The sequence below is a fragment of the Ursus americanus genome, chromosome 14, assembly GCF_024610735.1.
Source record: "Ursus americanus isolate L20-20 chromosome 14, mUrsAme1.1.p, whole genome shotgun sequence".
Classification (NCBI taxonomy): Eukaryota; Metazoa; Chordata; class Mammalia; order Carnivora; family Ursidae; genus Ursus; species Ursus americanus.
Genome location: NC_142140.1, coordinates 52,669,307 through 52,689,766, shown reverse-complemented (window position 1 = coordinate 52,689,766; position 20,460 = coordinate 52,669,307). Strand labels below are relative to the sequence as shown.

Genomic DNA, 20,460 nt, shown 5'->3' with positions numbered 1-20,460 from the left:
TTCTAGCGGCAACGTCTTTTACCAGGTGGCTCATTACCAGGCTCGGTCCTGCGGGCAGCTGCTCCCATTGAGAATCTGCTGCAGAGCTTTGACCCCAGGTACGACGATGTTGCGTGTGGTTACTTACGGCAGCAGCATCGTGAGCGTGGCAAAGAACTAGAAATGATCAACGACCCCCAGAAGGGAACAGATGCTTCCACTTCCGTGATGGGCCACAACACAGCCGTGAACTAGGACAAGGCAACACTGCAGGCCTGGAGAGGTGGGACCATCTCAAAGACCTGTCGGCTGAGGGGAAAAAAGAGTTCTGTATAGTAGCACATGGTACTGTTTTCTTTTTAAGTTTTTTTTTTAAGTAGGTTCCATGTCAACGTGGGGCTTGAACTCATAACCCCAAGATCAAGAGTCGCACGGCCCACCTCCTGAGCCAGCCACGCGCTCCACATGCACTATTTTTGCAAAAGATGAGAAAGTACAGTATGTGTACAGATTTCCTTATATCCGGATGAAGTGTCTCTGGAAGCAAAAACAGGAAACCAGATGACATTAGCTGCCTTCAGGGAGATGACAGTAGCGGCTAATAGAGACATTCACTGCTTAGGTCAATGTTACCTCCTTCCCCCCAGTTTGTAATTATAATGCATATTTAATATGAAAGCAGTTACAAAAGGCAAACATCAATACGTCAGTGTGGACTTATCTGGATAAGGGGAGCTGCAATGCACAAGGTCTTGAGAAATCCAACGAGAGAGAAACTGTTTCACTGCCTTTCACAATGTGGCTGACACATATCCTGTCTCAGTACAGCCGTTCAGTGGAAACTGGCAGGGGCGCCTGGGTGGTGCAGTGGGCGAAGCGTTGGATTCTCGGTTTTGGCTCAGGCCCTGATCTCGGGATCATGAGATCAGGCCCTGTGTTGGGCTCCACACGTGTGGAGTCTGCTTGAGATTCTCTCTCTCTCTGCCCCTCCCACTCACGCTCTCTCTCTCAAATACATAAAACTTTAGGGGGGGGAAGCAAAAACTAATAATTAACTTGAAAAAAAAGAAAAGAAACACTTTGGCAAACACCGGATTAGCAACAATATCAAATGTTTATTAAGTACATTGTTTGCATGTCTCTCTGCTAAGCATCTGACATGAAGAACCTCGTTAGCTATTTACATCAGTCCTCTGAGGTAGCAAGCATGACTACCCCTGGTTCAGAGTTGACAACTAAGGCCCAGAGAGGGAGAGCCATTTGCCCGAAGTCACACAGGGAGGAGAGGGTGAACCTGGCAGGCTTCTCTACCTGGTGTAGAGCCCCTCCAAGCCCTCCAGCCTTTGTTGATCTACGCGGCGAGTAGTTACTGAGAGCCTTCTGTGCTCCCGGTACTGGCCTGCTAGCTGGTGGTCCGGGGCGGGGGGAGAGGTTGAAGAGTTCAGCCTGGCTTCTTCTGCAGCAGCTCGCTCTAGCTGCGGTCCCCAGGACAGCAAACACTGGCTGAAGAAGGGCCCAAGGATACAGCCTCCAGCAGAGAAAATACGAGTTTATTACCAGCTAGTGGAAATGGGGGGGCCTAATGAAGGGTGGGAGCTGGAGGGGGAGGCAAAAAGATGGGATCCAGGGGCCTGATTAGGTCCTTGCTTGTCTTGGGTCTCTCAGGGGCCAGGGCCAGGCTCATAACCATGGAAGGTGTGACAGTTTTGAAGGGTTGCGTCCCTTCAAAATGCTCACGTTGAAATTCCAATGCCCGACGTGACGGTATCAGGAGGTGGGCCTTTGGCAGGTGCCAGATCATGAATGGGGCGCCTTCCTAAGTGTCCTTATAAAAGGGACTCCAGAGAGATCCCCAGCCCCTTCCCACCCTGTGAGGACACAGCCAGGAGGTGTGGGCTATGAACTACGAAGAGGGCCTTCACCCAGATGTGACTATGCTGGTGCCTGCACCTTGGACTTCCAGCCTCCAGAACTGTGAGGAACACACTTCTGTTTATAAGCCGCCCCATCCGCGGGGCTGTCACAGCAGCCCAAAGGGAGCACGACGGAAGGCACGTCAATTCACAGAGGCGGGGTCTCCAGTCAGGAGTAAGGCACTGGGGATGGTGAGGCTGACCTCTCCCTGCTGGGTTCCTCTGGGGGCGGGTAGGCCGTCTGGGTGGGTGCCTGCTCCGGTCCCCCTAACCCCCCAGAGCCGCTGGTAGGCTTCAGCACACATTGAACACTGAGGCGGCCTGGCCTTGGTATTTCTCCTGGGCGGTCTTGAGAATGGGTATGAGGTTCTGGAAGGTGGGACGGAATGAAGCCTCTGCCTCCCAGCAGTTCTTCATGAGGAGATAGATCTGGGCAGGAAAAAAACTGGGACTGTGGGGGCTGCTCTCTCCGCAGTCTGATGGCGGGGAGGTGAAAAGCGGGGGGGTCTCACCTCACAAGGACATCTCTCTGGCCGGGGCAGCCTCTCCCCTCGTTCCAGCAGCTCAGTGAGCCTCAGCACCGTCATCTGCCCCTGGGTGAGGCCTATGAGCTCGATGAATTTCTACACAAAAACAAGGCCAGCTCTTTTCAGGAGGCGGGTCTACCTAGGTAGAGGTCAGGGGTTCCAGTCCCTCCCCTACCACCTCCTGGTGCATAACTTCAGATTTATGATCTCATCTCTCTGGGCCTCGGTTTACTCACCTGTAAAATGGGGTGGTAACACCTATCACTGGGTTACTGTGGATGTTAGGTAACTAATGTTCATAGAGTAAGTCTGAACCAGGGGCTTGCTATGAGGCTTCTCGCAAACTGTTTTCACCAGTCCAGAACCTTTTCTCCCCCCTTCTTACACTGGCACTCTGCTCTGGGAATAAACTCCTAGCATAGCCTTGGTTCCTCCCCCAGCGCAGGCCTGGCCAATAACCGGGGCTCATGGCTATACAGTGATTGGCTCCGTGGCGACACAGGAGCCAAGCTGGGCCAATCAGAAAGTCCTCAATTACGGGGGTGGGGGGTAGGAGGCCCTTTGGTCCCCTCAGCTGGGAGGCTGCGCCACGCCAGAAGGGTTTAGGGGGCCACTGTTGCCCCAACAGAGCAGGGGTGTGGGGGTGGCGGGCCTCTGCCTGAAAGATGCTACCACAGAGAGCAGCTGAGTGGAGATGAAGAAAAAGGGGTCTCCTGAGGACAGCTGAGGATCTAAGTCAAGCGGCGCCTCCCGGGCTGCAAAGGGTTGACCAGGCTGTTTCTATCTGAGTGGGTTTCTATCACAGTCAAAGCCTGCCTGCACGGCAAGGGGCCCGTTTTGCACAGTGAGACTGTGCGGCCCAGGTGGCTTAAGCACTCCCGACAGTGGGAGGGCTGGGAACCCAATGCGTGTCTTTCTAGCACCTCCGGTATGGGGTGGGGCCGAGGGCCTGGCTCTCACCGAGGGGGGGCTCTGGCTGGAGTCACAGTAGGTCAGCAGCTCGTAGAGGGTGACGCCGAAGGACCAGACGTCGGACGCATAGTAGAACTTACACTCCTTCAGGCACTCTGGGGCATACCTGGGGGGACGGGGCACTCAGGCCATGGGCCAGACCAGGTGGGAGTCCTTACTTGGGGCTGAGGGGCTCTCTGGTCCCAGTCAGGGCCCCATCCTGGGGGGCAGTTTCACTGGGACCAGGCCCTGTCATCTGAGACCCCAGCATCTAGCTCCTTCACCCTGTGTGCTCCAGGTGACCCTGACACCCCTCCAAAGCTGGGTCCTGTCTGGTCACCAGAATACGGGGCTGTCCCCGTCCTCGCGCACGCGGTAGTATTCATGGCCCTCAGGCACAGCCTTGGTCAGGCCAAAGTCCCCAAGTTTGACCAGCCTGTCGTTGTCCAGCAGCACGTTGCGGGCAGCCAGGTCTCGGTGCACGTAGTGCTGTCCGTGAAGGTAGGCCATGCCCTGGGGGAAGGGCGATTCAGCATGAGTGGGGCCAGGAGAGCCTGAGGAGTGCGGGACCAGGACTGGAAGGCGGGGGGTCGGGGAGCCGGTCAGGATCGTGAGGACCAGGCAGGCGCAGGCGCGGGAAGGGTGGCAGGTGGGAGCAGAGCTGGCAGCAGGGGTGCGAGGATCGGCGGGGACTGGGCTGCTGGAAACTGGGTGGGTTGACGAGCCGGCCCAGAAGCGGGGACTGGTGACCAGCGGGTATGGGGCCATCCGGCTAGGCCAAGAGGGGGCCGGGCTCGAGGAACAGGGGCCGGCGGGCCCACCTCACAGATCTGCTGAGCGAAGAGCAGCAGCTGCGCGAGTCCGACGCTGTGCCGCGGCAGGTAGTCGCGCAGGCTTCCCAGAGGCACGTACTCCATGACGAGCTGCACCGACTTCTCTCCTGATGCAGGGGAGGGGTGGCCCATGCGGGCGATGGAGGCAGGGGCCAGGGGCCGCCCGCTCTGAGCCCCGCAGCTTCCCTCCTCCCCAAGGTGGGGCCCCGACTCGCCCACACCAGGTCCAGTCCTCGGGCGGGACAGCCCATCCTAAAACCCATCCCCAGACGCCCAGGCGAGAGGACGCCCAGGCGAGAGGGCCTCCAGTCCGTCCCGCCCCCACCCTGGTGCGCCCTCGGGCCCGAGGCTGCAGCCGGAAGCTCTAATTGGCCCCAGGCCCTGCCGGCCCCGCCCACCTGGGTCCTCGCAGCAGCCCCTGTACTTGACGATGTGCTTGTGGTAGAGCGTGCGCAGGATGTCGATCTCCCGCCTCCAGCCGGTGCGCAGCTGGGGGCTGCAGTCCGCCTTGAGGGCCTTCACGGCCACCATCTCCCCAGTGCCGTCGTTCGTGGGGTCGTAGCAGTACAGGCTGACCTTGCCGAAATGACCCTGGTCCCGGAACACGCAGGCGGGTCGGCCCTACCCCGGCTCCCCAGGCCCCACCTGCAGCCGGGTCTGTTTGGAAAATCCTAGGCCCCACCTACTCCGTGTAAGTGGGTCTCCTTGGGGGCTAGGACTCCTTTTCAAAGGCCCAGGGCCTCCCTTGAGGCTGAGGGTCTTTTAAGCCAGGCCCCACCCATATTTGCAGAATTAACTTCTGGCCTGCCCCAGCCGCCTAGGCCCCTCACCTCGCCCAGATCCCGGATCTTTTTCAAATAGCGCTTGTGGAAAACGGTGGGGTCTGACGCAGGCGAGTCGGGGTTCACAGCCAAGACGTCAGCAAGATCTAGAAGAGCCACAGTAGGTGTCACTGGACCCCTGCCTTTTCCCCAGCAGGCCCACACTTGGGGGCACAGAAAGGGGGCCACCGCTCCCCCAGCATCTGATCTCAAATATAAGGAGACTTTTTTTTTTTTTTTTTTTTTGGCAAGGGCTGGAAAATTCTACGTCGGGTCCAAAATGCAGAAGTTGCTGCATCCTAATGGACACCTGGGATGGTCTTAGATCGGGTAAAGGGTATTTTATCACGAGAAAACAAAAGCCAAAAAATCGCAAGGGCCTGATTGTCCAAGGAAATTGTGGCTCTCCCCAAATAAACCATTAAGGTGAGCACAGGCATCAGCAGGCCCGTAAGTGGCTTAGACACTGTCACACTTGACATGAGCCACGGGGCAGAAGCCTCGGGGACTCCAGGACAGCATAGGCAGGGGTCCCAGCAATGGGGTGGGGCTCACTCTGGGGCTGCAGTTGAGTGAGGTCACGCAGGATGGTGCGGAAGGAGGGCCGCTGAGCTGGTTCATAGGTCAGGCACTGGCTGGTGAGTGTGGCCAGCTCCGGGCAGGAGGGCTGAGGAAGCCGGTGCTGCTTCTGGTAGAAACACTCTTTCTGCCAGGAAGGGGACCCACAGGAGTCAGTGCCCAGTGCCCAGTGCCCACCCCCCACCCCCAGTCCCCTTCTCCAAAAGACAGTCAAGCTCCCAGAACAAGCTAGGTCCTTGTTCCGGTCATTCCCATTTTACAGATGACACGACTGAGGCTTGGCGTAGGGAAGCAGACTTGGCCACCACTGCAGAGCCCGGGCTCGATCCCAAGTCCAGCTGACTCTGCTGTGCTCAAGGGCAGCTCGAGTTCGGCCCTTCCTGCCCTGGCTCCTCTGCCTCCAGGAAGCTCCAACCGAAATCTGAATACACCAAAGCCTCAGGGCCTTTGCACATGCTGTGACCTCTGCCAGGCTACACTTCCCAGCCTGGGTCACTGCAGCATTTCTGTACTTGGATTAAAACCTCCTCTGAGAAGCTTTGCCTAACCCCTCAGCTGGTTCAGGGGAGTCCTCTGGTCCTCCCTCACCCCCACAGCCTGCGGCTTCTCTGATGGCCCTGGTGTCTCTCTCAAAACCGAAGCACATCACTTACTTGCTGTGTGTCCCAACAACCTTATGAGGTGGAGACTGCTAACCCCAACTGACAGATAACCAGACAGATCCCCAGACAGACGAGGCCACATATACACGTGAGGCCATACAGCCAGAGGGGAGGCAGCTCTGGACCCTGAACGTGCCCTCTAGACTCCTTGGAGGTACCAATCCCCTTTGTAGGAAGGGCTCAGAGATGCCCCGGACATACCTCAGAGGGGCCACGGCCCTGCAGAGGGGCCTCCCCGTCGAAGCAGATCTCCAGGAGGGTGGCACCAAAGCCCCATTTATCGGCTGCGGTGGTTAGGCTGTTGGCTCCACCAGAGAGACACTCGGGGGCTATCCAGGGGATCCGCTCCACCCGCTCTAGGGGCCAGGGCCAAAGGTCAGCGAGGGTGAAAAGAATGCGGGGAAGCCTATCCCTGTACCCAGCCCTGCCCGGGTTCTCACCCTCCCTGGAAAGGGCGCCCAGGCCCACACCGGGGTCGCTCAGCTTGATGAAGGGGCTGGTGCCCTCCGCCAGCCCCAGTCGTGCCAGCAGAATGTTCCGGCCACACACATTACCATGAACCAGGTTCTTGTCTTCCTGTGGTGGGGTGAAAAGGGGGTGTGACCCGTGGGGGGCTGTAGATGCCGCCCCCACTCCCCTCCCAGGTGGTCTCCACAGGGACAGCCCACGTGAAAAAAATAATCATGGTCAAACAAAACAAAAACAATCATGGGGATCCAAATACATTGTCATTGTGACTGGGCAGCACTGGGTACCCAGTAGGTCCTTCCTGTCCTCCCGGAGCTGGTGGGCAAAGCTCGTGGTCAGGTCCAACTGCTGTCCTCCGACCATGCCAGGCAAGCTCCTGCCCCAGGGCCTTTGCACTGGCTATTCCCTCTGCCTGGAATGCACTTTCCCAGATACACACACGGCTCCTTCCTCACCTCCGGGTCACTGTAGTAGGGCCTTCCCCCACCCATCTCTTTAAAACTTCACCTCTTCCCCAGACTGTAGCAACTCCTTATCTCCACCCCTGCTTTTCTCCCACAGCTGTCACTACTTTCTAAAATACTATGTAGAGGAGTTAATTATTATTTGTTTGCCCCTCCCAACTAAAATACCTGCTCCCTAACCACAGAGACTCTTGTTTTGTTCTCTAGTGTGTCCTCAGGGCCTAGGACAGAGCCTGGCACGCAGAGGTGCTCTGGAAACTGGGGTGACTGGCCCAGGAGGCGCTGGGACGAATGGCAAAAGAGAGTGATGGAGGAGCTGAGGCCAGGCCCCTGGGACATAGACGAATGAGGTGTTCTTCTCTTGGAGGAGACGGGGCCACAGGGGTGTGTGAGCAGAGGAGGTTCGTGGAAAGATCTCCCAGGGCCAGTGTGTAGATGGAGTCATGTGTTGAGACCTCCACACCCGATGCTGAGGTCACCCTGGCACACCACATTGACCCAGGCCCCGCCCGCAGGCCACGCACCAGGTAGCTGAGGGCACTGGCCAGCTGCTGGGCCACCACCACCTTCCAGGCCACAGGCGTGTGGCCCTTCTCTCGCCGCAGCCACACATCCAGGGGCCCGTGCTCCACGTACTCCGTCACCATGATGTCTGCAAAGGCCCAGCCGCTGCGGAGGCTGCCCATCAGCCTCCACCCCCCAGGATATGGGGGGCAGGACACAGGGGCTGGGACCGTGGGTGGGGAAGGCGCTGGGGCAGAGACGCGGGGGGCAGCTTGCGAGCGACTCTGGGGTGAGGGGACATGCAGGAGGGAAGGTGGGCAGTGTGGGTGCAGGGGGAGGCAGAGGTGAAGGCTGCCGTCTGAGGCCGGGGCGTGTCGGGCAAAGCTGACGTGTAAGTGACAAAGGTGAGGACGGAACTGGGTGGAGACGAGTGGAGGTGCGGAGCGTGAGGCTGGGCGATGGTGACGTGAGGACCCCACGGGCCTGGGTGCTCATGGGGTGTTGACCAGTGTTGGAGGGAAAGCAGGCGACGCAGACCCGTGGGGTTGAGGATCTGGGGGCTACTGTCTGGACAGGGAGTTTTGAGGCACATGCAGAGGAAGCACCGGGGTGGGGGTAGAGCAGGGGCTGAGGTCTGGGAGGACGGGGGTGCCCCACCGCGCTGGCGTCCCAGTGCCGGTGGGGTCAGAGGGTAGACAGAGGCTGGCTGGCAGAGGTGTCGGATGGCCAACGGAGCCAGGGATACAGCCAGCAGTCAGGGTGTGGGTCACGGGTGAGGGTGCAGGCAGCACTGAGGCGGAGGTAGGAGTTACGGCGTAGTCCGGGGAGTACTGAAATGCAGCCAGCGGCTGGGGTACAGGTTGAAGGTCAAGTAGTCACAGACTGAGGTGTGTGGTCAGGGGTCATGGTATAGGTCAAGGTGGAGCACGGAGTCGGGGGTGAGGAGGTCCAACCCGGGGCGTGGGCATAAGTGGGGGGTGGGTGTGAGCAGGGGTGCGAGCGGGCACACGGGGGCTCACTCACTCTCAGAGCCGTGCACGCAGATGCCGTGCACGAAGGCCAGGTGCACGTGGGACACCTGGCTCATGAGGCTGGCTGTCTCGTAGAAGGCCTGTGGGGACAAGGCGGGTCAGACGGCCACGGACCCTGACCCCTGTACCCCTGCCCCTGGCCCCCCGGCTGTGCTCACTCACCAGGGCGATGTCATGGTGACTGGGGTCCAGCACCTTGAGTACCACTCGGAGCTCTTGCCCACGGTCCCCACTGGGCGTGGGGGGGTCCTCACCATCTGCCATGCCCTCCTTGGGGCTTCTGCCCCCCACTCGTAAGATGCCCTCATACACATTGGTCCTTGTGCCTTGGCCCAAGTGGGAGAGCTACAGGAACAGGGCATGAAGCACCTCCATGACCAGTACTCGGGGCTGTCGTCCCCAGTGCCCCCCGGGGCCCAGAGAGCTCGGCCCACACGCACCTGGGTGATGTCATCCCGGCAGACCCTGTGGAAGCTGAGCTGGCTGAGGTTGGGGGGGCCCGTGCTGGCCCGAGGCCCCCGCATGACGATGAGGTTGGAGATCTCTGGGGGGTTGAGGTGACATCACTAAGGGCTGGCTTGGGTTGCGGGGGTGGGGGAAGATGCCACCCCCACCCCCACCCTAGGGCCCCCCACGTCGTACCTCCCGGCCGCGGCAGGCAGCAGTGGCGCAGGGAGAAACAGTCATCGCCAGCCCGCAGGGAGCAACCCTGCAGGGCAGCTCGCAGCTCACGCACGCTGGGGAAGGACCGGTCCCAGCCCTCCAGCGTGAAGACCCCCGCCTGCAGCTCAATGGGGAATTTACGCAGGTGCACGTGCTGTGTGCCCGGTGCCTGCTGTGGGGGGCGGGGGGCGGTGAGCAGGGGTCCAGGCAGGGAGCGCGCCCAGCCCCAGCCCAGGACCCCCGCCCCAGGCCCACCTGCTCACGCTGGGCCACGGTCAGGATGAGGCGGTTGAGGTGGCTGGCGCTCCAGTGGACGAGGTAGAGGCCATCCTCCGGCCGCAGCTTGGCCAGCACAAACGGCTCCCTGCAGGGGACAAGGGGGCCACTGTCAGGGAATCTGGGGCATACTGCGGGCCCACAGAACCTGCCCGTCGGGGAGCGCTCCCAGCTGGACAAACATCAGACACGGGCACTCGTGTGGTGACGCGGAGTCGAGCACACACACACAGCAGTGGAACGCTGTCACGCACAGGAAAACAGGATGAAAGCGGTACCAGGACAGGCACACACGTGTGCGGGACGACGGTCAGGCAGTGTCGACAAGGTAACGCGCGTGCAGAGACAGGAGACAGCTGTCAGACGCCGGATGGACACATGCCTGGCCAGCTACTCTGACACACGGCGGGTAGTCTGTCACACACGCAGGACAACAATCACAGACGCGGCCGCCTACCCACTGGGACAGGGTGGCATAGGGACGGCGACATCCCAGACCCAGAGGTGACAACTGTCACGAGCACAAACAGGCACGACACGTGAGGCCCAGACACCCACACACGCGGGGGCTCCTGTGCTACCGTCGGCCGAACGTCCGTGTCCCGCCAGGGCTCCGCTGCCGAAAGCTACCCCCCAGCGTGATGGGGAGAGGCAGCGGGGCCTCCGGGGGTGAGTAGGTCGCGAGGGTGGGAAACCCATGGATAGGATTCGTGCCCTTTTACAACAAGGACTGCAGGGAGCTGCCTGGCCCGCTGGCCCACGTGAGGACCCAGATGGAAGACAGCCGTCTGTGGACCAGGAGTGGGGGGCTCTCGACCAAACACCGGACCTGCCTGCACCTTGAACTTAGACTTCCAGCTTCCGGAACTGTGAGAAATCGATGTCCGCTGTTTCTGCATCACCCAGTCAACGGCACTGTCACAGCCGCCTGAACAGACGAGGACACAGGCGAACAGCGCCCACGGACACGGCAGGGGGCACACACTGGTGGGGACCTACCGCCGCCTCGACCTCAAGAGGCAGAACGGCCCCTCCACCCTCTGCTCATGTAGACACCAGGCTCCGAGGGTCAGACCTCTCAGACACCTCAGCGGCCAGTCCCGGTATCACAGGTAGGACGGGGGACAGCCAGACACAGGTACGAGGACCACAAAAGCTGAGAGTCACGCCGCTGACCCAGCAGCGTGCAGGACGGCCACACGCACGTCTGAGGAGCCCTGAAGCCCCACGTGTCTGGACAGAACCGCACAGACAGGGACCTCCAATAACCAGGCAGACACACACCCGCAGGGATGCGAACGCTCACGCGGACGTGTGAATGGCCACTGACATCTGAGCAACACATGGCTGCACAAAAAGCACCCGTCCCATCACATGCAAGAAGGGGCGATGACGGTTTTACACGTGATCATAAAGCAGGGCCACACGCCGGGCGGGCTGTTACACACGCACACGTGCATGGTGACAGTCCCAACCCCATGTACTGTCAGGACACGTGTCCACACCACTGCAGGCGCCCTCTCCCCCCCACCCCTGGTGTGCACATCTGCACGCATGCACACGCGAGTGCGTGCACTCCCACACGTACACTCACGGCTGAACACACATGCACTCACGTGAACGTACACCAAGACGTGAGATCACACAAACATGCGCACACGCTTCATTTCTGCCTCACCATGAGCTCTGGGCAGCCACCACCTTGCCCCGTGTCACCCCCGTGCCCCCCCGCCAGCACTCACAGCAGGGGTCCGTGGATACCCTCCTGGATGCTCATCACCAGCCGCGGAGGAGCCACCTCGTGGCACAGGTAGTGGCTCGAGTCAGCGGTAAGGCGGAAATAGCCGTCCACCAGCGACACCAAGGACAGGGCCGCGGCCCGGGAAGGCAGGGTCAGCTCCTGCAGGCAGAGGGCGGAGGACCTCAGACAGGCATCATGGGCCACAGGCGCCCCCAGCCCCTGCCAGGGCCCCGGCCCCAGGCCCCACCAGGCTCTTGTTGTCCTGACAGTGGATGCTGACGTGGCGTTCTTTCAGCACCACGTGCGTGATATCCCGGAAGTCACAGAAGTAGGCCCATGGCGCTTCCCGAGGCCTGTCTGCTGGCTGGTCGACCACCTCTGGGGCCTTGGTTTTCTTCCCAGATGGGCCAGCATGGGGATTCCTGCTGCTGCCATCGCCTCTGGGACCCTGGAAACCCAGCACGTGGGGCAGGGGATGAAGCAGGGCTATGACCGTTCGGTCTCCCGCATGTTCTCCCTGGAGAGAGGCGGGAGCTGGGGGGACCAGGGATGCTCTTCGAGTGGCATCCCCGCTCGAGTCTGTGTCACAGATGGGAGGGGACCCTCCCCCAAGAGATCCACACGCCAGAAGCCAGAACCTCAGGGAGGAAGAAAGGAAGAGCCGGGCCCTCTCAATCCCAGACACCAGACAGGGGTTCCTCAGAGGGGGAGACCCCAGAAATGAGGTCCCCGGGGGTTAGACAGAGACAGGACACTCCCCAAAAAACCACCCCAGGGGACAGACACATCCCAGAGCCACGTAGGGAAAGGGCTCACTGCAGCCACCGTCGGAGGCCAAGGCCAAGCAGGAGCCCCAGCCCCAGCCCGAGCGGGAACGCTGGATGCAAGAGCCACTCTGCTCACCTCTGCCTGTACCGGCCGCCACTGGATGCCACCCGTGCCCGTCACCAGCACCTCATGAGTGGGGGGTCCGGGGGCCAACTCCGGCCCAGGATCTGGGGGAGGCTGCCCGCCGTCCCGGATGTAGTAGGGCTCCCCACCGGCCTGGGCCGGTAGCTGCAGGCGGCACACGGGCACGCGCTCCGTGCCGAAGCGGGGTGCCAGCTGCTCGAGCGTGGCCAGGTACTTGACCATGATGACCTGCTGCGAGACGTGGCCCGGCTGGAAGGCCCGCACGAACCTGCGGAAGATGTTCCGCAAGCGTAGCCTCGTCAGCGCGTTGTGCCGCCGGATCTGCAGCCGGAAGGAGCGCGGGATGCAGTCCTTGAAGCTGCGGGGCAACCAGGAAGGGCTGGTCAGGAGCCTGGGGTAGCAGGCCTAGCTGGGTGACGCCGGGCAAGCGGCTTAACCTCTCTGAACCTCAGCTGCCTCGTCTAGAAACCGGGCGGGCTGTCGTGCAGGGCGAAGAGAACACGATAAAGGGCCAGCACAGGGAGGCTGGGTGGGGTCGGAATTCCGGAGGCGACAAGGGTAAAATCCCAGCTCTTGGACAACTTCCTTAGGCCCTAAAGGGCTCTGCCTTCTCATCCGTATGTGGGGTCGGACAGGGCCCAGCTCCAGGGCTGAGACACTTAGGGCTGCTGACTGGCACGTCATAAGGACGAGGTGACCGTCAGAGGCTGGCCCTGTGGGAGAAGTCACTATTGCTTTTATCACCGGTGCTATGATTATCAACAGATAATTTCCCTCTGCTCCTCATAAAGCTCCCCCGCACCCCTTCTCTTACTGCCTGCCTGGCACCCAACTACCAGTACAGCTCACGTGCGTAACAGATCTCTCCGTGTCCCAAGCCCTCTCTCCCACCCTTGACCAGAGGCATCCTAAAGCTCGAGGTTGTAGCTGCCTTTTGCCCTCACTTCCAAGCTTCCTAGGGCTCCCTACAGCCCTCGGGGGAAAGGCCCCCTGACTAGAGCCTGGTGGACTCCTGCTCTCAGGCCCTCCTATTCCAAGTTCAGATCCCCAAGAAACAGGTCTTTGCTGCCTAGTCTCTGGGCCTTTGTATATGCTTTTCCCTCTGCCTAGAATGCCTTGCCAATGTATTCCACATCTGGCTAAAGCTAACTCAATCTTCAAGTCTTAAGAGAAATGTCACCTTCCCCAGGAAGCGTTCTCTGCCGTCCAGGCTAGAGAGGATACTTCCTCTGGGCTTCCCAACACCCTGGCCTTCGCTGTCCCAGCCCGAGTCTTCCAGAGTGATAACACAACAGGGATGGAAAGATATGTGCTTTAAGAAGAACTGCTGGTCCTCAAAGATCCATGTCTCCCACTGCCTCCTCCAGGCAGTGTACCCTGATTACCTGGGCCCTTACAGCAACGGCAGTGCCCACAGCTGGCTCCTAGCTCCCCACACTCCTGTGTCCTTCCCTCCCTGGAATCCTATGGAATTCTCCAAGCTTACTCTGCTGAAGCCACACATCCTCCAACACATCAGGCAGGCCCCAGGGTCTTTGCACTGGCTGTCCTCTCTGTTCGGAATGCTCTTCTCCCAGATACTCACATGCCTCCTACCTTCACTTCCTTCACACCTTTGAATCTGAATGCTATGTTCTCAGTGAGGAACTCCCGGACCACCCAAGTTGAAATTGTACACCCCTCCCTCTCTGACGCTCCTTTCTTGCTTAATTTTCCCCCTCTCCATTTATCACCGTCAGAAACACCGGACCTTTCACTTCTATATTTTGCTTACTGCCTGTCTCCTTCACCGGATGTGAGCTCCAGGAGGGCGGTGATGGCAGTCTGACTTGTTTACTGTTGGGGCCTCAACACCCAGAACTACTGCTATTACCACAGCAGGTATGCAGCAGGTACCAGATAAGTGCTGAATGAAGACACGGCAGTACGCGAGGTCTCTCGTGGCTCCCAGAGACCCGTCCCGCCCCATTCCCAGACACCTGATCTTCTTGGCCACCTTCTCCAGGGGGACGCCATGGCAGAGAGCCAGGTGGCAGAGGTGCAGAAAGGCCATGCCCAGACTCTCGTTCTTAAAATGGTGGATCTCCTCCTCGCTCGACAGCTCCCACAGTGACGCCACGTCATTCACAAACTCATGCTTGCCCTGGGGGTGGGGGGAGGGATTGGGCAGAAAGGGAGGCATGAGAACCCGCTCACTTCCCAGCTTCTGTCCACTTTAGGGATGGGAGGGAACCCCCGTTTTCTGGAAAGGCCAAATACACAGCATGCGTGCCTCCTCTGTCCAACCCTCGGCCTGTGACAGACATCACGAACTGATCACAGCACTCTTTCCCGTGCAATCCCGTGTCTCAGAACACTTTGGTTCAGGCAGCCAAAGGATCCCAGATGGCATGAGTTGAAATCTATTAGCTTTAGTGAACTGGGGAGAGATGGGGGGCCCAACTACTCCTAAGTCCCTCATGAAGAGTCCCACTTCCCCAGCCCTACACACACCTGCTCAAAGAGGTACTCAAAGGACGCTGGGTCCAGCAATTGCATCCCCTGCTCTGCCTGTTCTGAGGAAGACTTGGCCCCTGGGGGCCCACAGCGGTACACAGCCGGTTCCTGAGGGTTTGTGCCATGCCAGTTCCGGAAATAAAACCTGCAAGAGGGGAGGGAGTGGTGGCAGCTGGGGCGTAGCATGGACTCAGACCAGCTCCAGGAAGGTGGGGTGAAGGGGGGGAAGGGGACAGAACAAAAGGGGACAAGACTCCCAAGGGGCCATCACCCACCTCATGCGGAAATACAATGTCAGGCTCATGTCTCTGGAGATCTCCAAGACATGGTTTGGGGGCAGCCAGACCTGAGCCTGGGCATCGAAGAGAGCAAAGAGATTGAGGCAGGATGGAGTGATACCTGGAACAGAGAAGAAAGAGGGTCAGGAGGCGGCAGCTGCTGCCATCTGCCTTGTGGACCCCCAGACCTGCTCTTTCCCCTCACAGACCCTTCCTCCCTGGGCCTCTGCCTGCCCACAGAGGACAATGCAATATGGTGACCATGCTGCAGCTTCACAGACTACATTTCCCATCCTCCTTTGCATCTGGGATGGGGGCCACAGGACCAGTTTCTGGCCAATGGGATGCTGCTGAAAGGGATCTGCAGATTTCCAGGCCTGGAAATAAACTCTTACCATCTCCTCTGCCTTAGGGATGTTGGAGGCCCCTTGTGACAAAGCTATGAGACAGAGGTGACTCGTCTGACCTGCATTAAATTTTAGGTAAACCTTCATTGGCTTGACCCAGGAAAATTTGGGGGGCTGCTTGTTATTGCAGCAAGAAGCTACCCAAGACCGACCAGCCCAACTCTACAAACTGCTGGCACGTTGCCTGGTCTCTCTCTGAGTTCCAACCCTGGAGGAATATCCACCTACCTCCTGGCTGTCTCCCCCTGGGCATCACAGCCCCCTTAGACGTGCCTTGTCCCAAAGAGACCTCATCCCAGGTCCCCAAACCTGCCTCTCATCTGCCCAGTTCTTCAAGCTAGGACTTGGTCCTTGTCCTCGACTTCGCTTGCAACTCACATCAGATGGGTCACAAGGCCTGCTCTTTCCGCATCCTCCATCTCCGGGATCCTTCAGCTCCAAAGCCCAGCCCTAGCCCAGCCTCCATCCCCCACACCGGCCACCCAAGGCATCCTTTTATACACATCACTTGAAAATTTTACCTAAGACAGTCCGTTCAGAATAATTTATCATCACCAAAGTACAGCCACAAGACATAAAAGCTGCCCCTGTCTACTTCCACCTCCTCTCCCCTCCCACTGAGTTAACCACACTCCTGAACTAGAGTTTGTCATTCTCATATCCTCTATGACCTAGTCTCAAATCCTATAAACTCTAGTTTATGCAATATGACATTATAGGTGTCCTTCTACAATCTCCTTTTTCATGTTATAACAGGTTTTAAAACTTCACACACAAGGGGCACCTGGCCAGCTCAGTGGGTAGAACATGTGATTCTTGATCTTGGGGTCGTGAGTTCAAGCCCCATGTTGGATATAGAGATTACTTAAAAAAACACACACACACACAAAAACTTTACATATGATACTTGTAACTCTGGTTAAATTTCCTTTTTTCCTGATTGTATAGCTTTCCAGCATTCAACCTGACTGCAATTTGGGTGTTCTCCTGTAGAGGGTACTTTGAGATGGTCTCCCATTTTTCATGAAGATAAATGAAGCAGCTCTGAACATTCTCTTATGTGTCTCCTAGAACACGTGAGCTGCGTGTCTGTATGGTGCATGTCTAGGAGTGGAACTGTGTGGCCTCAGGGAATGGAGGTTCCAACTCTGTGGGATGATGCCAATGGCTTTCCAAAGTTGCTGGGTCCAAGTACACTGCCCCCCGCCCCCCACAGAAGGAGAATGCCTCCTGGAGAGACAACTTCCTAAAGAACCAATCCGACAGTTTCACTCTCTGGCTTAAACCTTCCATGGTTCCCCATTGCCCCGTGAGAAAGCTCAACCCCCTCAGCACAGAATAACTATGACCTGGGATGACCTGGGGGGCGCCTGGGTGGCTCAGTCGTTTAAACATCTGACTCTTGATTTAGGCTCAGGTCATGATCTCAGGGCCATAAGGTGGAGCCCCAAGTCAGACTTCGCACTCAGAGGGGATTCTCTTTCTCCCTCTCCTTCTGCCCCCCGTCACTAAAATAAATAAACCTTAAAAAAAAAAAAAAGGTATAACTATGACCTGGACTCTGACAATTATGCTCCACTTCAATTCCTACTTCCCTTTTCAAATTCTTGAAACCGACACTCCAGTTACTCTTAAGGTCTTCTGCTTCCTCAAACAGATCAGGCTGTCTGGGACCTTCACACTAGCTCTTTCTTCTGCTGGGCATGTTTCACACCACCCAGCACACCCGTCTGAGCTCTGGAAGGATCAGCCACCAATGGGAAAGTACAAGGTGTGGCAGAAATCCACCATGAGGCCCCCATCCAGTTGTGGGCAAGGGCGTTTGAGAGGATTTCCTGGAGGAAGGGGCATATCAGCAAGGTCCAATTGCACAGACCTTCTCCTCCTCTGGAAGAAGAAACGATACTTTTGGTACCTCTACTATAGGCTCTCTCAGCCATTCCACAGTTCCTTACTGCTCTCAGGAGAAAGTGTAACTCTGAACTCCTCCCTCTGCCACTTAAGGCACCGTAAGATCTGGCCCTGGCAGGCCTCTCCCACTTATCTCCTACCTGGAGGTCACTGTTACCCTGGTCTCCCTGCTCCTACCTTCACCCACCACAGTCTATTCCCCACATGGCAGCCAGAGAGCACCCATGATGCCTGAGTCCAGTCACATCCCTCCTTTGCTCACAGTCCTCTGTGGCTCCCACCTCACTTGGAGTCAAGAGTCACATGCCCTGCCAACTGAGCGAGCCATGCACTCCTCTCCTGAAATTTTAATTTTTCTCCATCATCTACCTCTGCTCTCCCAGTTTTAAGTGGGGGGGGGGCAGAGGGGGAGGGAGAAGCAGACTCCCCACTGAGCAGGGAGCCTGGTGTGGGGCTTGATCTCAGGATCCCAAGATCATGACCTGAGCCAAAGGCAGACGCTTAACCGACCGAGCCACCCAGGTGCCTCTCCCACACAGTTTTCTTATTCATTGTGTTTCTTGCTGATTTTCCTATTGGAATATCAGCTCTCCAAAGACAGCGATTTGAGGCTGGCACACTGTAGTTGCTCACTCAGTGTCTGCTGAATGAATGGACGGATGGACAGACGGACGGACAGGCCCAGATCCTGCCAGCACCTCCACCCACAGGGCTGATGCCCCAGACTCACCAACTTTTTGTGCAATGTGGATGCAGACCTCCTCTGCGGTCAGTGTGGCTTCGCTGAAGGTGACCCATGGGTCCCCGCCACCAGGGCCAGCCCAGTGCAGAAGAACCTTCAGGCCTCCCCTGGTGGCCATGGGCTGAGTTCCATCGCCATCAGGCCTGCTGTCCCTGGTGGTGGCACCCCAATGGCACAGAGGCATGCTTTTGACAGCTGGCTTGGCTAGAAAGAGACAGGCCATCAGCCCCCAGACGTTAGGCCTGAGAAGATTCTAGAAACCTCACTGTGTGATTTTAGGCACCCAATTCCCCTCCCTGGGCCCGTTTCTACATCTGTTTGATGGAGTTAGGGTACACGTCCACACCTGTTAGATTTGTCATGAACAACACTGAACCCCTTTATTGGATAAAATTGCGCCAATATAAAAACCTGCTTAGAACCCACCTTCCCCAAATCACCAGACAGGCAGGTATGGTCAGACAGACCAGGGGGCGAATCTCGGCTCTCCCGATGTCAACTCAGGCAAGTCACTTAGCCACACTGGGCCTCAGTTTCCCCATCGGAAAATGAAAATGAGGAGAACATTGTCATGAAAAGAAGGCTGTGACATCCCCACAGCACCTAGCCCTTAATGCAGGCATGAAAAAATAACAAATATGACAAAAACAAAAAAAATCATCATTATTGATTCCATCATCCTGACCGTCTTTCTCTTGCAGGCCAAGATCCCTGCCTCCCACATCTACCCCACGAGTGACCCCAGGCCCTGCTGACTCCCCTGAGCCTAAGAGAGGTTGTGTTTCCACTCTCCCCTCAATCCAGCTTTGGGACTTTTTGAGAGCCAGGCCCAGGGCTCAGGCCTCCAAGTTCTCCAGTTTTAAGATAAACAGTGATGGGAAGAAGAGCATGTCCTTATAGCACACTGTCAGATTCCACAGGAATCAGCTCCTCTCTCAGCCGGTTTCCACGTCTGGAAAATGGGCCTATAGCAGTCTCTCCCTCAAAGGGGTGTTGGGAGGATTCAAAGAGATGAGGCAGGGGAAGCGCTCAGCACAGGGCCTGGCGTGCAGTTAATAATGCAGTTACCTTAATAAACGTTCGCTATTATTGTATGTTAACATTTGAGAAAATACGGTGGGGATGGGGTTTGGGGGGTGCCCATTTCCTTCTTCCTCGTCCCCAATGGGTGCAGAGCCAGCTTTGCAGGTGCTGTAGGAGTGACGTCTGCACCCAGGAGGCCCGCACAGTCGCTCACCCCAACACACCCCCAAAACCTCGAAGCCTCGCTGGCTGGGGCAGGAGCCGCGATGCGCACCCACCGGGCATCGACCAGTCACGAGGCAGCGGGTGTTTCTATCCACCCCCGGCCAAACGCAGTCTCCCTGCCGCGCCTCCCACCGCACTTCCCGCCGCCCTCCAGAGGACCTCCCGGGGGTTCCAGGCTCACCCTTTCCACCCCGGACTCTGGCTCGAACCCGGGACCCCGCCCCGCAGCCGCGGGCAGCCACCGCCGAATCGCCGCCGAGACGCCGCCTGCCATTGGCCGCCTGAAATGGGCAAACTCATTGGCCACCGTTGTGACCCGTCGCACGTAACCATTGGGCCTTTCGTTGCAATAGCGGCGCTCCTATTGGTCCTCAGCCTCACTTTTTTTTTTACCCTCAACCGCGATTGGCTGGACCGGCACCTGGATGCGCCACAGCATCAGCGATTGGCTGCTGGGGGGAATGGGCGGAGATGCGGAAGGGCTGGCAAGTACGCCGGGTTCAAGAGTGCGGCCTTCAAACGACGCCGCGACATCAATTTCCTCCTCGGGCCGTTGGCCCAAGTGACGCTTTCGGACCTGGTGTAAACCTCTTGTCCTCACTTTGGTGATCAAGGCTGCAGCCAGCCGCCCTTCAGTCTTGCAGCCCCCTGCCGTGTAACTCCATTCCATCCTGCCTCGCTTCCCCTGTCTCCGCCTGGCCAGCTCCACCTAGCTGGATGAAGACACCCCCTCACACGACTTCCGGGAGGCATTTCCGGCCCACCTGTTCAGATCCTCTTCCTGATCACACCGCCAGCCCCGTCCTCTGAGGGTGTCAGAGCAGCCGCTTGAAAGTCCCACCCGATCTGAGTTCTAATCAACACACACCAGCAAGTCGCCGTCGTTTACTGAGAAGGCTATGCAGAGTGCTTTCCTGCAATGTCTCATTTGATCCTGGCAGCAGTCCCCTGGGGGCTTATGTTATCCCCATTTCTCCGATCAAGAAACTGAGGCGCGGAGAGGTGACAAAGACCCTCTCCTTGACCACTCTAATCGGAGCCCTCTTCTGGAATA

General features: G+C 58.1%; 1 protein-coding gene across 6 annotated transcripts; it reads right to left on the bottom strand.

Annotated features, from left to right (window-relative positions):
* Positions 1-1,074: 1,074 nt before the first annotated feature.
* On the bottom strand, positions 1,075-19,696 carry TYK2 (tyrosine kinase 2). Of its 6 annotated transcripts, none has more exons than XM_087867279.1 (25): positions 19,588-19,696; positions 18,585-18,767; positions 18,147-18,362; positions 15,096-15,219; positions 14,818-14,965; positions 14,304-14,467; positions 12,316-12,682; positions 11,660-11,929; positions 11,414-11,571; positions 9,651-9,759; positions 9,375-9,567; positions 9,173-9,276; positions 8,895-9,077; positions 8,725-8,812; positions 7,722-7,849; positions 6,706-6,841; positions 6,467-6,621; positions 5,580-5,730; positions 5,034-5,131; positions 4,602-4,794; positions 4,192-4,310; positions 3,711-3,883; positions 3,380-3,497; positions 2,405-2,515; positions 1,075-2,321 (listed from the first exon to the last, which is right to left on the bottom strand). In XM_087867279.1, the coding sequence occupies exons 3-25, from the start codon at positions 18,340-18,342 to the stop codon at positions 2,187-2,189; spliced, it is 3,621 nt and encodes a 1,206-aa protein (XP_087723405.1). In that variant the 5' UTR covers positions 18,343-18,362; positions 18,585-18,767; positions 19,588-19,696; the 3' UTR covers positions 1,075-2,186. The 6 variants fall into 6 exon arrangements, with proteins under 6 accessions (XP_087723405.1, XP_045630283.2, XP_087723407.1 ...); XM_045774327.2 differs by having other exon boundaries at positions 9,375-9,564; XM_087867281.1 differs by having other exon boundaries at positions 11,660-11,860; positions 19,588-19,695.
* Positions 19,697-20,460: the final 764 nt, after the last annotated feature.